Source organism: Ahaetulla prasina, chromosome 1 (genome assembly GCF_028640845.1).
Source record: "Ahaetulla prasina isolate Xishuangbanna chromosome 1, ASM2864084v1, whole genome shotgun sequence".
In the NCBI taxonomy this organism is placed as follows: Eukaryota; Metazoa; Chordata; class Lepidosauria; order Squamata; family Colubridae; genus Ahaetulla; species Ahaetulla prasina.
Window position 1 is genome coordinate 349,717,152 of NC_080539.1, and position 16,183 is coordinate 349,733,334.

Genomic DNA, 16,183 nt, shown 5'->3' on the forward strand with positions numbered 1-16,183 from the left:
GGAGCTCAAGGTTCTCTAGCCCTCGACACCTGCCCGCTAGAAGGAGGAGATCGGGTCGGCCAGTCTCCGGGAAGGTAGACGGGCCGGATTCTTACTTCGGGATAGACTGCTGCTGGAGCTGGAGGCTCGAAGGAAGGGGAAGGGGAGGGGCGGCTGAGAACGGGCTCGTTTAAGACTCTTCCAAAACAGCCCTGCTGAACCGCTACGGAGGAGGGAGAGCGGGCCGGCTAGGCTCCAGGAAGGCAAACGGGAGGCGTTCGTCCACCGGGATAGACTGCTGCTGCAGCTGGAGGCTCGAAGGAAGGGAGGGAGGCGGCTGAGAGCAGGCTCGTTTAAGGCTCTTCCAAAGCAGCCCTGCTGAACCGCTACGGAGGAGGGAGAGCGGGCCGGCTAGGCTCGGGAAGGCAAAGCGGGAGGCGTTCGTCACGGGATAGACTGCTGTTGGAGCTGGAGGCTCGAAGGAAGGGAAGGGAGGGTGGCTGAGGCGGGCTCGTTTAAGGCTCTTCCAAAGCAGCCCTGCTGAACCGCTACGGAGGAGGGAGGCGGGGCCGGCTAGGCTCAGGAAGGCAAAACGGGAGGCGTTCGTCCACCGGGATAGACTGCTGTTGGAGCTGGAGGCTCGAAGGAAGGGAAGGGAGGTGGCTGAGGACGGGCTCGTTTAAGGCTCTTCAAAGCAGCCCTGCTGAACCGCTACGGAGGGAGGAGGCGGGGCCGGCTAGGCTCAGGAAGGCAAAGCAGGCGTTCGTCCACGGGATAGACTGCTGCTGGAGCTGGAGGCTCGAAGGAAGGGAAGGGAGGTGGCTGAGGACGGGCTCGTTTAAGGCTCTTCCAAAGCAGCCCTGCTAAACCGCCACGGAGGGAGGAGAGCGGGCCGCAGTAACTGAGAAAAGCCTGACGAGGCGGCTGGGCTACCTTCTGGCCTCGCAGTCGGCCGTCCGTCCGTCCGTCACTTCTCGGCTCGGCAGCCGGTTTTGAAAAAGGTTCCGTCGCTGGGTTTGGGACTTTTGTTTTTTAAAAACACCACCTTCCCTTTTCTCCCTAGTTGGGGCGTTTTCCCAGTTCCTGTTTTTTCCGCCTTGCCTGTTGAGTTTTACCTGACAAGTTTCTTGCGCTTCCCCTCGACCTCCCCTCCCTCCCTCCCTCCGTCCCTTTCCCCTTCCCCCCTCCCCCCCCCTCCCCTCTCCTGTTTGTAGCCCCAGCGTCCCCTTTTGGTTGGAATTAAATCCAGGGCTTGAAACCTCCTCAGTGGGAGGAGAGGAACGTCGATTTGGCAGCTGACCGCACTTGCACGGGCTGGGTAAGGAGAGCCCTAGGCGGCCTGCGGCGCCGGGGAGGAGAAAAGAAGAAGCAGCCAAGAAAAAAGGGGTGGGGTGGGGTGGGGGAAATGAATTTAGGAGGCGGCGTGTGTGTGTGTGTGTGTGTGTGTGTGTGTGTGTGTGTGTGTGTGTCTGCGCCCGTCCGCCCATGAGGAATGCCAGCTATTTCTTTGAAGGGGCGGGTGTGTAGCCAGGCGCCTCCTTCCTTCGCTTGAAACCCGGGAGGGTTTTCACTCTTCGCTCCCTGCGTGTGTATTTGTCAACAATTATAACTCTTCGGTCGGGGTCCCTTGCCTTGCCTCGCCTCTCCCTCGTGCCCTCTCTGTCAACGCTGTCAACAATTATAACTAACGCGCGGGTAATTGTGCGTGAGGGGGTGTGCGCGTGTGTCCACATAGGAATAAGTACGCATGCGCGCGCACTAACGAGAGCTAGCTGCCTGCGGTAGAAAGGACTCGCTGCAAGAGGAAGGGCTGAACGGCTTGGCTCGAGTATAAGCCGAGGGGGCGCTTTTCAGCACAAAAAACGTGCTGAAAAACTCGGCTTATACTCGAGTATATACGGTAACTGGAAACAAGGCTTATCATGAAATAGATATTTGAAAAGCAGAAAGAGACATGTATCTCTTAAACTCACTATTTCTTTAATTCAAAAAACTACTATACCATAATGGATTATCGTTTTTAAGTATAGTTCTTCTTCAGTGGACGTTCCATATGAGGTTTCCTGAGGTTGCTCACTTTAAGTGCTGCGTCATAATTGGAGTTATTTTCACAGCTACGAACTGGCTTTATAAGAAAATAAGCTGGAACTCATTCTGTTCTGTTCATGGATATATTAGGATTCCTTGAATTTCTGTCTAGTAAAGAATGAATGGGAACTGAATGTTCTATTCTCTTAGAGAACAAACATTTTTTATCGTCTCTCCCCCCCTCAACAAATATTTCTCTGATAAATGTTAAAACTTTTTTTCCTCCTTGCTTTAAAAATAGTTATCTTGCACACTGGAACGCGAATTTCGCTGTATGGAGCTTGCTGAACTCATGACACAAAATGCCACGAGCTTAGCTATCAAATATGCCTCTCGCTCGCGGAGGCTAATTCTTGCCCAGAAACTCAGTGAACTTGCCGCTGAGAAGGTCTCAGAGCTGGCATCTGCTGAAGAGTATGCTGAGCAAGAAGAGGAAGAAGAGAAACAGCAGCCAGATTTTAGAAACCACCTGAATGCTGGGTAAAGTGAACTCTGAAAGGGACAAACACATATAGCAAATTGTTATAATTTTGTTTGTGTTCCAAGTTAGGCAGGTGCTTTCTAAGTCACCATGGAGAAAAATGTTTCAACTGTCCCATCAGGTCAGATTAACTGTACAAAAGCTCTCAATTGCAGGTAGTGCTTAACTTACAACCATTCACTTAGCAACTGTATTTACAATAGCACTGAAAAAAGTGACTTGCAACTAATTGGTCCCCGCACTTATTTAGCATCCCCATGGTCATGGGATCAAAATTTGGGAACTTGGCAACAGGCATATATTTACGATGGTTGCAGAATCCCAGGGTCACATGGTCACCATCTGAAACCTTCTCAGCAAGCTTCCAAGAAGCAAAATCAGTGAGAGGAGCAGCATTTCCCATCGTCCGGTACGTTCCCACAGAGAGGGACTCCTCAGGGTGCCGTCAGCCAAACAGTGTCGACTGGCGGCCCCCAGGGGGAGGGCCTTCTCTGTGGGGGCTCCGACCCTGTGGAACGAACTTCCCCTCGGACTTCGACAATTACCTGACCTTAGGACCTTTCGCCGCGAACTTAAAACTTATTTATTTCGTATGGCTGGACTAGCCTGGTTTTTATCTTTATTTGATGGGTTTTTAAAGTTTTGTGATTTTATGGGGGAGTATGTTATTTTAACATTTGGGCATTTAAATTAATTTTTTAAGGGATGTTTTTAATTTTTGTGTGTATTTGTATTTTATCTGCCTGTTCACCGCCCTGAGTCCTTCGGGAGAAGGGCGGTATACAAATTAAAATATTATTATTATTATTATTATTATTATTTGCTTAACAGCTGCCTGATTCACTTAGCAATCGCAATTATTTTCTTAACAACTGTGGCAAAAAAGGTCATAAAATTGGGTGCAACTCTCTTAACTCTTGCTTAGCAACAGAAAACGTCTTCCCAATTGTCGTAAGTAGAGAACTACCTGTATAATATCAAAACCCCAAGGCCTGGATTCAGTAACGTACTTTCAACCCAAGACAATGCCCTGGTCTAGCTGAGCTGGTGACAAGACAGGAAAAATCAGCAACCCAGCCCTTTTAAAGGCCTCTAGGCCAATGGAAAGAGGAAACTTTGTAAGCAGAATGGAAGAAAGGGACAGATGCAGTTAAGAAAGGAGAAAGGCTCTGGACAAATGCACTGGTGGCTATTGCCACTGAAGGAAACAAAGTTCAGTAGCCTGTAATGCAGTAAATCTTCTGGGCAGTAGCACAGATGATCACATTTTCTGTTTTCAGAAAAATGGAAAAGTACTATTATTTTAATGGGAATGACTCAGGAATTGATTCCATGAGGACCAGGATAGCCTGTATAATGGAAAGGAAAGAAGTTATTTTATTATTCTTGTTAAACCTGGCTTTTCTTGTAGGGGATGTGTGGCAGTTGCCCTTTTCTTGATAGTTTAAGCAAAGAAATAGAAGTCATTGGCTGACTTGGTTTCTCTCTATGCAGGTACAGTAACAGCCCCACAGAATGGAGTCGTGCTCGGGAAAGAAACATTCAATGCCAGCAAAATATGGAGACCCACGAAGAGGATGAGGAGAAAGTGAATGCCCTTCATGAGGCAAAAACTAGTAAGCTCAGCAAGCATCCATGAATATTAAAGCAGAAGGCTACATGGTTATAAATTCAGACTCTGAAGACTGGGTTATCCTTTTAGAGAAGGATCACCCCATGGAACAGAGATGGGCAATTTGTGAGGAGTTGGGAATCCTCACAAATTGCCCTCAGACGGGCCTGAGGAGGGCCCCGTCGGAGATCCTCTGGTGGCACAGTGATGGCATTGGAAGAGCACAGTGAACATTTTTATGAGTAGTTATGAGGAGAGGGGAAGGCTGAAGCAAGATACAATAAATGCAGACATGTAAAATGCCCGGTTAGACTTGGATGCTATGTTTGATTATACAAGATGGTGCTTGTTGATCCAAAAAGCAGGCTCTGCACCTGCGGGAAAAACGCTAGGAGGAGGAGTGGGTAAGAGTAAGGGTGAGAAGTTCAAAAGTGCTAGTGCATTTGTAGCCCTATTGCAATCCTTTCTGTTTCAATATTTATCACTTATAGTCATACTCAATTAAATTGGGAAATGTTTTAAATGTTTCCACTGGAATATTAATGTTTCCTCTATTTTAATTCTTCTAAAGGCTCTCCCACGCCGCATGGAAATGCATCTGCTTCGAAGTCTGGTAAGTCAAACGGAATTTATTTTAGGCAAGGAAAAACCCCTTAATTGTTAAACGTTTTGTCCAAATAATTAGATTTCAGCTATGCAACCATATTCTCACACAATTTGTTAAATGTTTTTCTTCTCATGAACATCTTTTAAACTGATGAAATAAACTGGAAACATTTATACATGATTCAATTTTTTCTTCACTAGTTCCTCCATTGAAATCTTGCTGCCTGATTAATAGAGAGCTCTATTACTTCCAATGTTGCTGTTGTATAGTTTACCGTTGGACTGTGATGCATCAGTTCAGTTTCACAAATGAAGGGCTGCGCTCTCCCAGGGACTTTTTATCCAGAAACAGTGTCATGCAAAAGAATGCTAGTTCGGTGGCTTTTAGCATAATCTTGTGGCCCTCATCAGAACCAAGTTTCTCCTTGCAGCATTGTAATAGATTATGTAAATTGCTGAGAGACCATAGTATTTAGTGATACAAAAAGTAAAGTAAATTGTACAAATATTGCAAATCAGATGTATAAAAAGGAAAAAGTCAGAAATTTAAAAGGTCTTTCTTCATTTTTTCCTCTTATTGTGTGTTGTGGGTATCACATATTCTCTCTCTTTCCCTCCCTCCCTCCCCCCCCCCTCTCTCACCCCCCCCCCCGCCGCCAGAACAACAGAGATCTTGATACTAAGTGATTCATGTTAAGACCAAAACTTTTATAGGTAGTCCTCAACTTACAACCGTAATTGAGCCCAATATTTCCATTGCTAACTGCTAAGGCAATTATTAACCAAATTGCATCTCATTTTACCACCTTTTTGTCATAGTTGTTAAGTGAATCATATGGTCGTTAAGCAACTCTGGCTTTCCCCAGTGACTTTGCTTGTCAGAAGCCAGCTGGGAAGGTTGCAAGTGGTAATCACATGACTCTGGGACAGTGCAGCTGTCATGAATACCTGCCGGTTGCAAAACACTCAAATTTTGATCTTGTGACCATGGGGATACTGCAATATCATTGATGTGAAAAACAGTTATAAGTCTACCACTAACAAATATCTTGATGCAAGTCATAGTGTGTTCATTTTTTTATTTTTTCCTTTCCAATATTATATTTAAATGAAAAAGCCTAATAATTTTAATGCTCATAACATTGATAGCTTACATTTTAGCTTATATTTATATAATATCTACTTTTTCCCTTTAATTTCAAATTTTCAAGTTATCTAATTAATAGAATGTTTTTAAAAATTGTAATTATATTAAATTTTATATGAAATTTAAAATTCACAACACAATTAAAAAGGTGGGGGAAATAAAATAAAATAAAACAATCATAAAACACGAAGGTTAATGCCTGGGCTGGGTGTAAGTCAAACATCCTCTGTATGTGGATATGATATCAATTCAGTTGGGAACATCCATGGACTCCAACTCACTACCATTCAAAAGGAAGCACTTTGATTAGATGGGAACCATGGGAAGGACTAGAGCACCAGGATCTACTGGAGAAGCAGCAGTTGTGAAGGGAGACAAAAGAACCGATGCTAGATTTTATCTGGAAATATCTTTTCTTAAGCTAAAATTGTCAGAATGCTAAATTAACATCTAGAGACAAGTTTCTGTTCACGTCTTCAAGATTAGAGTTAGGGCTATATGAACAGTCCTGCTTAATTCTTGTAAAAATAAAAATCAGTATAATTTCTTAATACACAGGCAGTATATTAAGTGTTTGATAAATTTGCACTAATACTCTTTTTCCCTTGCTTCCCCCCACCCCCCCCTTTTTTTTGTTAATGAAAGATGTCACTGCATCTAGCAACTCAATACGAGTAAATCCTTTTAAGGTGAGAACTGATGGCTTTAATTTACTTTACTTTTAAGTAAGAGATTGTTCTGGTCCCGCAGAGGAAAATTGTGTCCTTAAATCTCTTGCTGCTGTAGGTATCCAGTAGCCAAAAAGATGCATTTGTTCACTCGCCCAATATTCTGGATAACCTGACAAGGCTGCCTAAGAAAACCCCCACAATGAATAGTCAAGGAGTTCCAAACAAGAAGAGTCCAATCATCAAACCGTTGATTCCCAAGCCCAAGACAAAGCAGGTGATGCAATCTTTTATCTTGTTTTGTGGAAACAGAACTTGGCAAAGTTATTGTTAACGGATGTAGCAAGTCTTAGGAATGTAACGAAAGCAGAAGACCATCCAAAGACTGATTGGCAGGAAAAATTTTTGGAAAAGGTGGGGCAGGATACTGGTATCAAATGGATTTCTCTTTTTTTTTTTCCCTATCAAGTTTGAAAATAGATGTTCCCCCCAAAATAAAACATCCCCAAAAATAAGCCCAATTGGGCTTTTGAGCACATGACAATAGGCCAAGTGCTTATTTCAGGGTTCAAAAAAATATAAGACAGGGTCTTATTTTCAGGGAAACACGGTAATTAAGTAGTAAATGGAAATTTCCTGTTGATGGCCACTCAGGAAATGTTTCTTTCCCTGTCATGCAGTGGCTGAATAAGAAAGATAGGCAAGGAAATGAAATAGACGGTTTGTATAGTATAGTTGGAAGTGGCCCAGACATGATGTTTAATAATTTTAATTTTGTTTAAAGCACATAAATGAATATTAGTGATATACCGTATATTACATACTTGAATTACTCTAAGTATATATAAATACTCTTAATAGCATACATTTTTTGCTTTTCAATTACTGCTTAAATACTGTTTATATTTACTAGAGCCAGTTTGATCTAATGGGGTACCAGGCTAGAAAGTGAGAGGCTGTGAATTGTAGTCCCACCTTCTCTCTCAGCCCCATCCATCTCACAGGGTTGTTGTGGGGACAATAGGAAGAGGAAGGTGTGTTGGATGTGTTTGCCACCTTGAGTTATGTGTAAAAATAATAAAGGTAGGATAGAAACAAATAAAACTACAACATTTCTCATCCTAAAGCTATTGAGAAATAAACCTTGTAATTTTTTTTCTAGTCCTAGAGACTTTATAGAAGCTGCACTCTAAAACAGTCAGCAATCAAGAAAATGGGTGGACCCAGAGCAAAAATTACATTTGCTTTATTTTAAATTAAATTAGAATACAGTTAACATGCTTACTTTCCATTTAAATCATAGTTTGCTGCACTGCTTAAATGTTTATGTATGTCTTTATTTCACTATTAATATTACTGCTTCCAAAATTATTGAGTAAAGAATTACTGCAAAAATATTTTCCCTTAAGAGTTAAGTGGATGCTTACCAAAATTAGAGCTTCTTGCTCTGAGAAGCTTAAGGGTATGAAATGCGGTATATAAAGCAGCCATTTATGATTAATTACTGAAGTACCATATATATATATATATATTTCATTGCTCAGCCTGCAGCAACTGCGTTTTTCCAACCCCGAGCACTTACTACTGAAAAGAAAGCCAGAGAAGATAGAGAGGACAAAAATGACACTGTACCATCTGAACTTCAAACTGTGACTGAGAACAAAGATAATAAAAGGTCAGTGTGCCAAACAGTCTCACGTTGCAGTTGTGAGATGACTGCCTTTTGGGAATAAAAATGTTTATAGGTAGCATAAAGGTTTTATTTCAAAATCTTTTTGTCATCTATTTAGGCCAAAGACTGGGTTCCAGATGTGGCTAGAAGAGAACAGAAGCAGTATTTTATCAGATAATCCTCATTTTGAAGAAACAGAAATAATAAAAGAAGGCATGGTTCGATATAGAGGTCTATCTGCTGAGGAAAGGATGGTAATGTAATCTTCTTTTGTAGGATTATGCCTTTGCTTACCATGTAAAAATGTACAGGGAGTCGTCAACTTACTCATTTAACAACTGTGCAAAGTTACAACGCCACTGGACTGCTGCTCACAGTCAACTGTTGTAGCATCCACAGACAGGTGATCAGAATTCTGGCATTGGCAACTAGCATGTATTTATGACAGTGGCAGGATCCAGGGGTCACACAATTGCTCTTTGCAACTTTCCCAGTCAGCTTCCAACGAGCAAAGTCAATGAGGAAGTCAGAGTCATTTAATGACTGCATACTTCATTTGAAAACTGCAATTATATGCTTAACAATTATGGCTAAAAAAAAAAATCTGTAAAACCAGGCACGACTTATTAATTGCCTTGCTTATCAACAGAAATTCTGGTCCTATTGTGATTGTTAGTTGAAGACTGCATGACTTCTTTTTTTCATTTTTCTCGAAGTCACACAATTTTACAAGTAAAAAGCAGGAAGTAGAATGTAGTCCTTCCCCTCCCCCCCCCACTCCCCTGTGTAGATAATGTGTGGAGTTCCTCCTCTGGATGCATGTTTGACTAATAATCCATTTCGTACATTATCTTGCCTCTTCTCCAAGAAGTTTTTGCCCATTGTAACAATGTAATGATCCTATGTAGAAATTCAGCAAAGAGAGTGATTGGCCAAAATAATTCATTGAAATTCATGGCTGAATGAAGATCGAACCTGATTATCTCTAATACTACTTCAGTACTAACTTTGAAACCACACTCAGCTGAAGTACCTGGAACACGTTGCAATGAAAATATACAAGGCCATCTCATACCACTGCTTTAGTGCCAGATCATTCAGCCATCTGGTCTTATTCTTTCTATACCTGATTTCTGGGAAATTAAGAATAATTTTGTCATGCTTGTAAAGGTTCAAAATTGACAAATTCCAGTATGGTTCCATTGCTAATGTCTTCAAAATTATTATTTGTTGTTCAGTCACTAACTCATGTCTGATTCTTTGCGATCCTGTGGACTGTAGCATGGCAGGCTGTCCTATCTTCCACTTCCCTTCTGATACTGTTCATGGGGTTTTCTTGGCAATAGGTTGCCATTTCCTTCTCCAGTGAATCACATTTTGTCAGATGTCTCTGCTATGATTTGTCCATCTTAGGTGGCCCATTGCGTAGTTTAGCTCATAGCTTCTTTGAGCTGTACAAGCCCCTTTGCCACAACAAGGCAACAAGGACCTTCAAAATTATAGTCTCCACTATACACATACCTAGGAGCTTAATATTTATGGGGAAGTTACATTAATATTATAATTTAATAGCGATCGTAGAAGTTGTTCTGTTTTTGTTTCCATTAACGTAAGGCTTGGACGGAGAAAGCCAAAGGCAGAGAAACCAGTAATCCATCTGAAGGGAAAAAACGAAAGCGCCCGGAGGATGTTAACAATAAAGAGCATGAAGGCCAAGAACAAAACTCAGAAGAGGATGTGGGCTCTACTAAAAAATCCAAAGCATTTAACCAGTCTACCTTCGCAAAACTGTCATCATTTGCATATAAGCGGAGTTAAATAAATAGTTTACTTGTCAACATTAGCCTGTAGTATTTAAAACTTTTCCAACGGATGGATGAAGACTGTTCCCCTAAGGAAATGCGCTTCTGTTTTGAACATTCAAGAAAAGGAAGTTTGTGGAAACATGGCTATGAACATATACAGAATACATGGATTTAGGAATGGAGGTTCATATTCTGGAGCAAGGTGACCTAGTCTGAAGCTCTCTGAAACGTTCTGTTCCTGTGCAAGCACATCCCTGAAGGCTCTATGGCTGCAGTTATAGCTTATCTTCGTAGTGTAGGATAGTTAGTAGCCTAATTTGCCTTTATAGATCTCAAGGTGTTACCGTTGTGACTGTAGACTGGGTTCCAACTGATGTATATTTGTGACCTAAATCCAGGTATTCTCTAAATTGCTTCTTCAGATACCACATGTGGGTAGTGCTTTATAGGACACTAAAGCAAGAGAGGACAAAATGGAGCATGTGGAGGAGGAGACATGTGACTCAGGAGATGAACTGTGTGCTAACTTGAGACCAAGTTCCAGTTTCTTTTCTCCATTTCCTCCATGCCCAGCATATAACAAGGATTGTTATTTTTTCTGCCTCACTATCAGCCGAATGTAGTAATAGAGCCAGCTCATTATTTCCTTGCCATTCAAGTTAAAACCTCCAATGGTTTGTGTCATTCAACTTCCATTCTAGAGAAATCCATAAAGAATGGATTTTAGTTACCTTGATTCAGACTCCTGCCAGACTGGACTGACTCCATATAAGTCAGGGGTCTTCAACCTTGGCAACTTTAAGACTTGTGGACTTCAACTCCTCAGCTTTGCTGGCTGAGGGACTCTGGGAGTTGAAGTCCACATGTCTTAAAGTTGCCAAGATTGGAGACCCCTGATATAAGTCATATTCCACTCCCAGGTAGCATTGTATTCTAGAAGTTAAATCAAAGTCCAATTTATGGGAGGATCCTAGCCCCTGGCATTAAAAGGTATCCTTTAGTTCTGTGTAGTAAACTGAAAAATCCCAGGCTCAGACTATTATGCCATTGTTCTCCACATCTTATAATGTTTTATTTTTATGTTACTGGTGATTTTAAATAAAGCAAGAACCTTTTTTATTTTGGCTGTTGAACACTTTATTTCCGTTTTCAACATCTTTCACTGGTAATCCTCACTTAGTGACTAGAATTGAAACGGGCAAATCCACTGCTAAATGTTGTGGGGGAGAAAATCACTTTCCAGTAAGTGCAGTGGCTGCAATGGACTTAGAATATCACTTTCCATTTGATTGTTAGGTAAGTCAGCGCAGTCATTAAGAAAAACATCACACGACAAGTTTTTACTTCTATATTCTTCATTAGCTCTACTTGTCACAAGTCAGTTGGAAAGAACAAAAATGGCAGTCACATGACTGGGAGACTGCCAGTTGTAAATTTGTGCCAATTGTGATATGTCCAAGTGTAACATGGATGCTCTTAACAGTCATAAATGTGAGGGATTGGTCACAATTTTTTTATACTGTTCCAACTTTAAATGGTCACTAAAGTTGGTAAACAAGGACTACTAAAATTGAAACCTGCAAATTCCTCCAAAATCTCTTAAACCAGCCATATAATTGTCTTTACTTCTGGCCACCTGAGAATGCTGAGAATACATTGATAATGCCAGGTGTTCCCTCCATCTGACCCAAAGAATAGTGTAAAAACAGTTCAGTGAGTGGGCTGGGGCAAAATTTTAGTACTTACTACTTACACACAGCAATCCTCGTACTAGGAAAGTTTAAAAAAGAAAGCATGAATAGGTATAGAAACCCACTAGAAGGGTTAAGGTGATTTAATGACAAGTTTGAGTGCCAGAATTGCTTAAGATTGGGGTCATCTAAATCTTTTTTTATATATTATTTATACATATCGATGTGTAAATGGTGTGATACCTGGGTATCATACATTTCAATACAAATAAACATAATATTGTTACTCATAATTATTACATTTCATTTTCATTATTTCATACTATTTACACATAACCTTTCATACTCTAGGCCTGCCCCACCCCTGCTTCTGTTGTTCCCGCCTCTTGTCTACGAAACCTGGAGTCTAACCAGGTCTGATTGTCCTCAGCTAGGTCTAGAAGTGTTTCTTGGGCAGGGGGAGATACAGGAGACAGAGGCCCCGTCACCTCTTCCACCTGGCCTGCCTCTGGCTCCTGGAGCTGAGCCAGGGAAGCCAGCCCTACAGAAGGGAGCCCTGACGGCCCTTCCCCCTCACTCTCTGAGTCACTCTCTGGCAGGGGGCCAGGTCCGGCGGGGGGGGGGCGGCTGGAGCCACAACAGGTAATGCAGTTCATCCAGGATGGCACATCAATGCGAGCTGTGGCAAGGTTTGCTGTATCTGTCGGCGTAGTGTCCAGAGCATGGAGGCGCTACCAGGAGACAGGCCAGTACATCAGGAGATGTGGAGGAGGCCATAGGAGGGCAACAACCCAGCAGCAGGACCGCTATCTCCGCCTTTGTGCAAGTGGGGACAGGAGGAGCACTGCCAGAGCCCTGCAAAATGACCTCCAGTGGGCCACAAATGTGCATGTGGCTGCTCAAACGGTCAGAAACAAACTCCATGAGGGTGGTTTGAGGGCCCGACGTCCACAGGTGGGGGTTGTGTTTACAGCACAACACCATGCAGGATGTTTGGCATTTGCCAGAGAACACCAAGATTGGTAACTTCGCCACTGGCGCCCTGTGCTCTTCACAAATGAAAGCAGGTTCACACTGAGCACATGTGATAGACGTGACAGGGTCTGGAGATGCCGTGGAGAACGTTCTGCTGCCTGCAACATCCTCCAGCATGACCGGTTTGGCAGTGGGTCAGTAATGGTGTGGGGTGGCATTTCTTTAGGGGGCTGCACAGCCCTCCATGTGCTTGCCAGAGGTAGCCTGACTGCCATTAGGTACCAGGATGAGATCCTCAGACCCCTTGTGAGACCATATGCTGGTGCGGTTGGCCCTGGGTTCCTCCTAATGCAAGACAATGCTACACTTCATGTGGCTGGAGTGTGTCAGCAGTTCCTGCAAAATGAAGGCATTGATGCTATGGCCTGGCCCGCCCGTTCCGCAGACCTGAATCCAATTGAGCACATCTGGGACATCATGTCTCGCTCCATCCACCAATGGCACGTTGCACCACAAACTGTCCAGGAGTTGGGAGATGCTTTAGTCCAGGTGTGGGAGGAGATCCCTCAGGAGACCATCCGCCACCTCATCAGGAGCATGCCCAGGCGTTGTAGGGAGGTCATACAGGCACGTGGAGGCCACACGCACTACTGAGCCTCATTTTGACTTGTTTTAAGGACATTACATCAAAGTTAGATCAGCCTGTAGTGTTGTTTTCCACTTTAATTTTGGGTGTAACTCCAAATCCAGACCTCCATGGGTTGTTCAATTTGATTTCCATTGATAATTTTTGTGTGATTGTGTTATCAGCACATTCAACTATGTAATGAGCAAAGTATTTAATAAGAATATTTCATTCATTCAGATCTAGGATGTCTTATTTTTGTGTTCCCTTTATTTTTTTGAGCAGCTTAAATCTATTCATGTTTTTCCAATCTGTGTAATTAATGTTTACATTAAAATATTCTTAATTTTTTCATAATTCCCCTATTTTATTCTTCACATCTATTTTTATTAAAGTGTTTATTCTGATATCTGTTGCACTACATACAAAATAATTATCCATCCCATATAGTTCTAATATTAATATTCATTATTGAAATATATTCATAGAAAATCTTTTACTTTTTTCCCCACCTTATCCATCATCTCTTGCCCAAATCCAAACTTTTATTTTTTTTCTTGCCTTGCTTCCTATATACTTCTCTTAAATCTTTTACTCCATCTATTTCTAAATCTATTTTCTGACTATACAATCTAACTTTTTCTCCCGTCTACCCTTTCCCACTGTCTAGTTTTAAAGCTGTCTGTACTAGCCCCTATCTTTCCCCCCCAATCTTCCTATTCCTCCCATTTCCTTTTTAAATCTTTTTAAGTGATTTCCCCCTGTTTTAATTCCTAAATCATTATTAATTTTGGTGATATCTCCTCCTTGTTTTCTTTTCGCTGGTTTCTCAATTTTGCTGTCCCCTCCATTCCTTCTGATGGCTCCATTCTTTCCTCATTGTCCTGGTCTTTGCTCATTGTCCCGTATACAATATTTTCCATTTTTTTGGTCTATGCGATCAAATATTTCCACCATCTCCTTATGTTGTTCCTGTATAAGGCCCTTAATACTTTGAAGCATTAGCTCCATTCCATTTGGATCTCCACTCACTTTCGCCTTGAGTTGCTTCTTTGTTTTAGAGGTCTCTTTAGCCAATTGTCCAGGAATTGATTCAAAAGCAGAGCTTCCAGGTCACAATTTTAATGTCTCATTAATGTCAGTCAAATCAATTTTAATACAACAGGAGATTATCCATGCCTCCTCTAGTCATTTTTATATGTTCAATAATATTCAGGGGTCTTTTAGCTAAAATTCTTGTTTGATATTCAAATCTTCAGTGGTCTTAGAGTAGATACATGTAATTCAATAAATGTTTTCAGTCCTTTCAATGGTTATTCTCAAGTTGCATAGTTCCTCTTTCATCAGCAGATGGCGCTCTCTGCAACCTCAGCCTCTGCTTTGTTATTGACAAGTCCAATTTAATTATTTTCAATTATAAATCCAGTAAATGAACAGTATTAATAAGAAAAAGTTTGAAACCATAATTCCAGCATTTTAATATGCCTTCTCGGTACCACGCCTTTTTGTTTTGAGAGTTCAATTTTTATTTATTTAACAAATTTTCTCTTCTTAAATTCTCCAGTATTTTTTCAAAGTGTTTACATGCCGCTATGACAAATAGTTCTAAATATATATTCCCCTTAGATTTCTTGTGGTCTAATTTCAACAAAAAATATTCTCTCACCCAATTCGTACACCATTCACCGTCTCTTTGCTTCTGCACTGTCTTAGGTATTCTGACTGTCCCCAGTTTCATGGCAGCCATTTTGCTGCTGCTGCTCCCTGTCTTCAGATGATGGGGCTTTCTGAGTCAGGGAGGAGAGATGCAGCTCTCCTCGACCTGCAAGATGGTCCCCCTTTACTTCAGCACCCCTCTAGGGTGGCTATGGCTCCAATTGGAGCCCTCCGACGGGAAGAATTTGGAACGGGGCCGCGGAGCTCACAGTCCTCACTTCTGATAGCGCCGGAAGTACAGCTGGAAATCTGGGCCATCTAAATCTGTTAAATAAGTGAGATTGTGAAATCTACAAGTTTAAGCAACAGAAGGCAGAGTGAGGCAAGAAAGTTTATCAATGGGGAAATAGTCTGTCACCAAGCCTGTAGAGTAAAGAATCCATTTTGCAATTTCAGCTATGCTAGAACTGACTGGAAAAAACATCAGATGGGCTGCACAGAGTGGAAAACATGGGAATTCAGCAATCCATGTGCTCGATAGAGTGAAAATGTCACACGTGAATGTGCTCTTGCAATGCTCTCAAAGCAATAGTTCCATGTGAACCACAGTTATGCCACAGGGTTTTTGTTTAGTTTCTTCTTTTCTTCTTTTATTTATTGGTTATATGGTTGTGGTAAACTTCCTAAAGTTACTTAAGATTAGGCAGGCATGTAAATCTTAAATAAATAAAGCTAAATGGGAAGCCTTGAATTTAACAAAATAGAAATACAGAGCAAATAGCCTGCAGTAAAAGAGTTCAGCAATATATCTTCATGTATGAGAAAAGCATTTTTGGATTTTTCAAGCAGAAACTAGAAAGATTCCCTTAAAGTATTGGACAGCCATAGACAAGTCACGGGGGACTACATGTATTAATCAGTGCTTTAACTCAACAGAAGGCAGTTTTCAACTGACACACCAACCGTAACCAATACAGCTTTATAAAATCCTTTTAAGAAGCAGTTTGGGAATATTCTGTTTATTCTTTTTTGCATCATTAAAACAGGAGATGCATATTTGGGCAAATGAATAATGAGTAGTATACATGTAAAAAGATTTATTTATTATTAGATTATCCTGCCTTTTGTTACTTTATAAGTAACTCAAGGGCATGAATATATATAATTCTCCTTCCTCT

General features: G+C 41.6%; 1 protein-coding gene across 3 annotated transcripts in view; it reads left to right on the forward strand.

Moving 5' to 3' along the window:
* The window catches only part of WDHD1 (WD repeat and HMG-box DNA binding protein 1), a 39,154-nt gene extending 27,295 nt beyond the window's left edge, over positions 1 to 11,859 (forward strand). For all 3 annotated transcript variants that reach the window (XM_058163036.1, XM_058163037.1, XM_058163038.1), the window contains exons 19-26: positions 2,309 to 2,547; positions 4,043 to 4,164; positions 4,732 to 4,773; positions 6,559 to 6,602; positions 6,700 to 6,858; positions 8,126 to 8,256; positions 8,372 to 8,507; positions 9,868 to 11,859. In XM_058163036.1, the coding sequence (XP_058019019.1) occupies positions 2,309 to 2,547; positions 4,043 to 4,164; positions 4,732 to 4,773; positions 6,559 to 6,602; positions 6,700 to 6,858; positions 8,126 to 8,256; positions 8,372 to 8,507; positions 9,868 to 10,071 (1,077 nt within the window). In that variant the 3' untranslated portion in view covers positions 10,072 to 11,859. The remainder of the gene's footprint in view (positions 1 to 2,308; positions 2,548 to 4,042; positions 4,165 to 4,731; positions 4,774 to 6,558; positions 6,603 to 6,699; positions 6,859 to 8,125; positions 8,257 to 8,371; positions 8,508 to 9,867) is intronic.
* Positions 11,860 to 16,183: the final 4,324 nt, after the last annotated feature.